This window comes from Solanum stenotomum, chromosome 8 (genome assembly GCF_019186545.1).
Source record: "Solanum stenotomum isolate F172 chromosome 8, ASM1918654v1, whole genome shotgun sequence".
Lineage (NCBI taxonomy): Eukaryota > Viridiplantae > Streptophyta > Magnoliopsida > Solanales > Solanaceae > Solanum > Solanum stenotomum.
Genome location: NC_064289.1, coordinates 59825381 through 59833398, shown reverse-complemented (window position 1 = coordinate 59833398; position 8018 = coordinate 59825381). Strand labels below are relative to the sequence as shown.

General features: G+C 34.3%; 2 protein-coding genes across 5 annotated transcripts in view; one reads left to right on the top strand and one right to left on the bottom strand.

Annotated features, from left to right (window-relative positions):
* LOC125874054 (protein TRANSPORT INHIBITOR RESPONSE 1-like) overlaps positions 1–8018 on the bottom strand; it is a 285290-nt gene that overhangs the window by 199431 nt on the left and 77841 nt on the right. For 2 of the 4 annotated variants that reach the window (XM_049554861.1, XM_049554860.1), the window contains exon 3: positions 2226–2327. The exons of 1 other annotated variant lie outside the window; for it this stretch is intronic. In XM_049554861.1, coding sequence (XP_049410818.1) covers positions 2237–2327 — 91 coding nt within the window. In that variant the 3' untranslated portion in view covers positions 2226–2236. Of the gene's footprint in view, positions 1–140; positions 195–2225; positions 2328–8018 lie in introns of all 4 variants that reach the window. One more of the 4 variants, XR_007447223.1, reaches the window with a different exon arrangement.
* The window catches only part of LOC125874046 (putative late blight resistance protein homolog R1A-4), a 222351-nt gene that overhangs the window by 164152 nt on the left and 50181 nt on the right, over positions 1–8018 (top strand).

The following is an 8018-nucleotide window of genomic DNA, read 5'->3' as shown; positions in this document are numbered from 1 at the left end:
CCCCCCCCCCCCCCTTCTCCAACCCAAAAATACAATAGCTGTCCTTGCTGATATAGCACAACAACAAGAGTTCAAACTGATTATTTGTAATTAATTGCTGCAAAGTTGCTCAATAAAAGGTCAAATCACTTCACTGCAACTACACAAGGCTCAAGCAAGTAAACGCGGGTGAAAGATTAACATAGAACTTATACCTGAAGTCTTCCTAAGAAGCCAGAGAGCAATTCCCGTTGCTATATGGAGTCAATGCTGCATCTTCATCAATAATCCAAACACTAAGCTTCAACATTAAGTTATTCTTCATATGGCAGACCAGCAAATTATTCAAAGAGTTTACTCGACATTGTGGGACAGACTTAGATGAAGAGTGTGGAAGAAGTGATGGAGATTTATTTGGATAATTTGATTTCCAGTAGCTTTGCAGCATTTGCCAACAGAGCCTCATCGCCAAAAGGGCAGTCTCTAATCTCCAACTTACGGAGGCTCTCACAACCAGAGAGAACATAGTGGAGGCCTAGATCACTATCCCCCGCAAAAGCTAAGGAAAACATCTCTAACTTCTTAGCATGGACCCCGATGTACTCAAACACACGATCTGTAAGAAGGCCAGAAAGAGAGAGTCGCCGCAATTCCTTGCAGTGTTGCACAATGGCCCCAAAACCAGCATCAAGTGGTTCAAGGGTTAAGTAATCAGGAGTTCGAGGCTCGATAATACACAAACGAAATCGGATCATGTTAGGACGATTCCTTGCAATAGTAACTAAGGCGTCATTTGTCATTTGGCGGCAGAAGTATAAAACTGACTGAAGCNCAATCATCCATGGGGAAGAATGGAACATGGGGGAGGAAGACACCTTTGAGAATCTCAAATATTTGAAGTTGCATGAAATGACACTTTCCAAGTGGGAGGTTGGAGAGGAATCCTTTCCCTCCCTTGAGAAATTAAAACTGCAGGGATGTCATGAGCTTGAGGAGATTCCACCTAGTTTCGGGGATATTAGTTCATTGAAAATTATTAAACTTGTAGAGAGCCCTCAACTTGAAGATTCTGCTATGAAGATTAAGGAATATACTGAAGTTATGAGGGGAGGAGATGAGCTTCAAGTCGTTGGCCGGAAGAATATCCTGTTATTTAAGTAGCTTTTGAGCATTATGGTTGAAAAGTAGATTGTATTTAGAAAACTCACAAGTTTTTAACAAAAATTATAATTTTAAACATTAATCTTGTACACCAAAATACTATTCTTATCACTTCTTTCTTTACCATTTTGGCAGATAGATTCATTGATATATGCTTTTGCTTTTCTTACAATAGCAGAATTTTCTTACTTTTCTGCCACTAGGTATCTCTTTATTTTTTTCTTTGCATTCACACACACAATAATTTTCTTGCTTATAAGCCGTCTGCGGAGGATTTGACGTTTACAAGTTTCTATGGCAACCTCACGTTAACATCAATAATAATTAGATTCACAATCACATCAAAGTTGAGGGATTCATGTGAATTCATAGATTACGATGTGGATTTGCCTATGGCTGTCCAAACCTCCTTTGTGTCAAACTTGGTCTGAAGTCCCATCTTATGTGCTCAAAGCACGATTGTTCAACCTCAATCAAGGTACTGATTTAAAACGGCATTGATACTACCGTCACAAACCCAACGAACTTTCATCACAAAAGCTAGCCCGTGAAGTGAAGAGATTATAGAGAGCTTATAAGCACTCATGACTTTCTATCCTCGAACATTCAACCAAATTAGGCTGAAATCCCACTCTGAAAGAAAATAAGTGTTTGTTTATCAAACTGACTCGTACTAGAACACTGAAATACCTTCTACTAAACGTTCAACAAATGGGATTTCCAGCACTCAAATGAATGAAAGGTTCACATTAAACTTCAAAGAGAATTACAAGAATACATGACCACAGGTTCATTGACATTATCATTTCAACAGAAAAAACAAGTAACTAGAGAAAGTTAAACTGATACATAATGATACAAAATAGGATACACAGTTGAACATGCCCCCCCTCCATCACAAAAATACAATACTTGTCCTTACTGATATAGCACAACAACAAGAGTTTAAACTCATTATTTGTAATTAATTGCTCCGAAGTCGCTCAACAAAGGGTCAAATCGCTTCACTTCCACCATAACCAGCACTGCAACTACACGAGGCTCAAGCAAGTAACACGGGTGAAAGATTAACATAGAAGTAATACCTGAAGTCTTCCTAAGAAGAAGCCAGAGAGCAATTCCCGTTGCTACATGGAGTCAATGCTGCATCTTCATCAATAATCCAAACAAAACCAGGAGTGTCGAACCTCCTTCCTGACACTTTCCTGTATATATAAAGTTTCTCAACAGGGCAGCTTTCTGGTCTCGTATCCGGATGACCCCTCTCATCTATAACTTCAACATTAAGCCCTGGCAACTTCTGGGCTAGCAGCTTACATGCTTCAAAACTTACTGAACAATTAGACATCAAAAGGGATCGCATTGTCTCCAGCTTTGCAGCGTTAGCCAACAGAGCCTCATCGCCAAAGGGGCAGTCTCTAATCTCCAACTTACAGAGGCTCTCACAACCAGAGAGAACATAGTGGAGGCCTAGATCGCTATCCCCCGCAAAAGCTAAGGAAAGCATCTCTAACTTCTTAGCATGGACCCCGATGTACTCAAACACACTATCTGTAAGAAGGCCAGAAAGAGAAAGTCGCCGCAATTCCTTGCAGTGTTGCACAATCTCCCCAAAACCAGCATCAAGTGGTTCAAGGGTTAAGTAATCAGGAGTTCGAGGCTCGATAATACACAAACGAAATCGGATCATGTTAGGACGATTCCTTGCAATGGTAACTAAGGCGTCATTTGTCATTTGGCAGCAGAAGTATAAAACTGACTGAAGCTTAGGGCAGCCCATTGAGACAGCTACAAGGCCTTGCTCTGTCAGGGATACAGTAGGTCCTGGAGCAAATGGATCAGAAGGAAACACCCTAAGCTCTTGAAGTTCCTTACAAGTGTAGGCAATCTCCTCAAGACCGCTTAAAAACTAATGGAAGGTAAACATGAATTGTCAAAGTGTAGGATTCGTGCAACACTAAGCTTCAACATTAAATTATTCTTCATATGGCAGACCAGCAAATTATTCAATGAGTTTACTCGACATTAATTGTTTAGCTATGTTATCTCAGTTTACACTGAAGTTTATTACGCTGTTTATTTATCCCTGGCAGTTATCAGAATCAGCAAGACAATAAATAAGTTCGGATTATTGTTCTTCTCTTGGAAACTTCTGTGTTTACAACTAACAATCAATTTATCTATTTTATCATAAACACAGTTCATGTATCCCTTCTAAAAAAAAAAGGGTTTATGTATAGAGCCATGACAATTAAAAACACGAAATAAGTATACAAAAGTAAAACACAAGCTAGAACCTACCCACAACCGCTGCAAATTGAAACACTTGCCAATGAGCTTGCCAAGATCAGGTATTTGAATGGTAGCATAGCTTAAATTCAAAGAGGTGAGTTTGGAGTGGACTGGATAAATAGTTGGAAACTCCTCTATTTATATTCATCAAAGGTTAGTATGAACAAGTGTTTTTTGTATCTTATCTGAAAAGTCATGACATTTCCAAAACTTATCGGAAAAGTCACATCTCATGAAAAAAAGTCTCAACCTTAGTTAAGGATATTATAGTAATTTAACATTCTAGTTAGAAGTTCATGTTTTTAAGGTAATAGAAAATATGCGTGTATTTCACGCTACTTAGTATAAATATTTGTAAATGATTTAAATACAATTACAATATGTATAAATAGTTATTCATAAAATTAAGTAATCAAAAGAGAAGGAGAGTAACACCAAATTAAAACTTAACATCAAATGGACAATCTGACAATCATATCAAACAGTTTTAAGAAATTGTATCATTTTGATGCGTAGATTTCACATGAGTTATTAATTGTGAAGATGTTATATAATGTTTGAAGAGAATATATAAAAATTCATCAATATCAATTACATTATTATAGCATCACAATAAATTATACAACTTCAGATGTACATTATGTTCATCCCACAAATATTCGAAAATAATTTACTGTCTCTTCATCTACCAAACTTCATTTTAGAATTCCGTGAATTAATTCTATCGAGAAATATAATGGATTAATACCATATAATTATTATTTAATATTTTATTAATTAGTTTTTTTAATAATAACACTTCATCTACCAAACTCCATTTTAGAATTCCGTAAATTAATTCTATCTAGAAATATAATGGATTAATACCATATAATTATTATTTAATATTTTATTAATTAGTTTTTTTAATAATATTTAAATTTAGTGAAGGGTTAAAATCGTAATCCAACTTTGAAGTTAAGATCTTCTGACTTATAATAATACTAGTTTCTGGACACGTGTATCCCAATTATATGAAATAGATATTTTTGAAATTGTAAGACAATATTAAAATATGGTTGTGATGATTAGTTAAGTATGAGAGCAATTTGACTAAATATGTATGAGACTTTTTTTATTTCCCATTTGGTGTTCTGCTAATTCGAATTCATGTGTGACATTCCACTTTGAGGGTACTTCTTATAAGGTCTTTCCATTATTAAGAATTGAATTCAAAACATTGAATTAATAATGAATGAATATTTATCAATCAATCAACAGATTTGATGAAAATATATATGAATTTCGGTCTGCACATAGTATAAAAGGACAAACTTCAAATTTATTTCAAATTAATTAATTAATAAGGGTTCTTACTAACATGCTGATGACATTTCTTTCTTACTCATTAAGAGAAAGATATTTCGCCCTACAGTAAAAAACAACATTTCCAGAAAAGAGTAAACAAATACATTGAAAGTTTAAAAAGCTTACTCCAAAACATACCACAGGAAAAATAAAAAGAGATCACAACTATTTCCACTTTTAGAAATAAAAAACTACGACTTTTATGAATAAATAAAGAATTGTAGCATAGAGTAAAAAAATCATTTTATACAATAACAAATCAAGAAATAAGAAAAATATGAATAACATATCCCAAAATTGCTTAGACTCTTAATATGCCAAGATATTATCTTAGATTTGACAATTCAATTCACTAAAAATAAAAGAAACAGCTATAAAAATAACAAAACTCAAACGAAAAGTAATAGAAAATGATTTTTTTAATCTGATTTGATAGGAAAATTGTTACTCACTCGTCTACAGGTTTCTTGTCTATCATACCATTTTAAGAGAAAATGTTAGAATGAACTTGTAAAGAAGTAAAGATTGCATACAACCGAATATATTCAAAAAAATTGATACCGCTTTGCTGTTGTAGAGTTTTGGAATAAAATTGGCATGTTCTTCATTACTATCCAATTAGTAAATTTAAGATTGCTAGCTAGTAATGGATGAAACTCAAAACAATAATCATTTATATATACATGAATGAATGAATATTTGAGCATGTAAAAAAGAATTTTCATCCAACAATATATATTTTATTGATTTATCAAAAACTCTAACTTAAAAGAGATTATGGTAAGAATTTTTTTAAAAAAAAATTGAAATAAAGAATGAAAATTAAAGAAAATACCTTCGTAACAACTAGTCAATCCACATAGAAAGCGGTAAGATATACCTGCCATCATATGATACAAAATGAGAAGATCCAAACAAAACAATATATTAATTTTAAAAAAAGGAACCAACAAATAAAAAAGGGAAAATGCATAAGTACCCCAATCTATGCCCGAAATCCCAGGGATATATTTATACTATACTAAGGTCCTATTACCCTCCAAACTTATTTTATAAATAATTTTTTACCCCTTTTCGGCCTATGTGGCACTATCAACCAGATAGCTTGAAAAAAATTGTCAACACTCACGGTGCCCAGAAGATAGTGTCACGTAGGCCGAAAAGGGGTAGAAAATGTTGGGTTCTGAAGGGGTGATTAGGGCGTCATGCGGAAGCTTACAATTGCAAATAATATGATTGATAAATTAGATGACAAAAACTTATACTAAAAACTAATATTATTATATGAAAACTAATATAAAGAAAAATATTAAAACTGTTGAGAGATTAAATCTCCCCATAAACAAAACTCTCTAAATGTCTACATTGTGGATACTATTGTGTTTTTGTTAGAAGAAACAAACCTATATTTATAGAGTCCTAAAACCTTTTCTTATTAGAAAAAGAGTCCTAAAAGGAGATAATAAACCAAATATGAAAGAATATTATATTTTCCTTTCAAGAAAAGTAAAAACATTTATGGTAATGTTTTGTCTTTTCTTTAAAGAAAAATAAATCTTAAATTATGGTAAGAAAATCAGGGCAAAACCCTAACAAATCTCCCCTTTTGGCTGGATTTTCTTGACAAAACTTGATCTGTCTTCTACATATGCTTGATAATCTTGTTCTTTACAAAATCTTCATGTATCACTGTTGCTTACCATGATTTAAAAAATTGATATGGGTTAAAAAATTGGAGCCTTGTGTTAAAAGTTATAAGCAGGGTTGAAAGTGGAGCTCATGCGTTAAAAGTAAGATGCATGAGTTAAAAGTGGAGCTCATGCGTTAAAAGTGAGCTGCATGAGTTAAAAGTGGAGCTCCAACATTAAAAATTGCTGGGGTTGAAAGTTGGAGCCCATGTATTAAAGAAAAGATGGGTTGAAAATTGATTTTGTTTTTAAGGATGAAGCAGTAGGATATTGTTGAAAATATATTTGAAACTTTTTTCTCCACATGTAGTAGCAAAACAAAATCTTCATCACCATCAAATTTGTTGCAAATTGATTTGAAACCACTTGAACCTTTCTTCAATCTTGTTGAACCATTGGATCATTGAACCATGTGCTCTGATACCACTTGTTGGATTCTGAAGGTGATTAGAGCGTCATGCAGAAGCTTACAATTGCAAATAATATGATTGATAAATTAGATGACAAAAACTTATACTAAAAACTAATATTATTATATGAAAACTAATATAAAGAAAAATATTAAAACTGTTGAGAGATTAAATCTCCCCATAAACAAAATGTAACACCCCAGAGAATTTTTCGAACTAAGACTCGAGCCGTCCTTCATGTGGAGTGAGATTTTACCGAGGAATAAAAATTTCTTGAGTATTAAGTTAAGGTCCCTAGATGTAGCACATTGAGTTCCAAGAAGATTGAATTGGAAATAGTCATTTTGGAAAGAATCTGAAAAATTTGGCCAAGGAAAAAAGGTGAGTTTTTGGTCAACTTTGAGCAGTCGTAACTCCTAGCTCAGAATTATTTAGGCAAATTTCCAGTTATGTTTGGAAAGCCCTTGGAATGATCTTTCCAACGCCGCTGACTTTTCTTGATTCCGAGTTCGTATGAGTGAGTTATCCCCTTTGGAAGTTGGGATGATGGCACAGTCGCACAGGGCAGTTTGTTTAGTCCGAAAATTTTAAGGGTATTTTGGTCTTTTCCCTAATCATTTCTTTGGGTTATATTGAGGTGTTAGACTGATGTTCGGATCATTTTTGTCCCATTTTAAAGAGTGAGAGTAAGAGTGAGAGTTAGGGCTTGGAAGATAAGAGAGAAAGAAGAGGAGAAGAAGAGGAGAAAGGGAAGATCAAGCAAGGAGATCATCGTGGATTTCGTCGGGGGTGATCTCTATCAAGGTATGTGAGTTCTTAGTGATGGGTTGACCATTTCCCCCACACACCAAACTCGTTTTATTTTTGAGAAAAGATTGGTCATGTTGTTGAAGTTGTTGGGTTGTGTTGTTGGTTTGTGTTGTTGAGGTTGTTGGTTGTGTTGTTGGAAGTTCTTGTTGGTTTAGTACATGATTTGATTGTGTTTTTTAGTTGAATCTCTTGTTTGTTGAGGGATTTTATGATCCTTAGTGTTGGAGTTGAAGCCCTTGAAGTTAGGGTGGTTTAGAGATGGAGAAACAAGAGAGGAAAGTTGAATTTCGGGGAAAAAGGGGATGGGGCGTCACGCCAGCCAGCGCGCCCC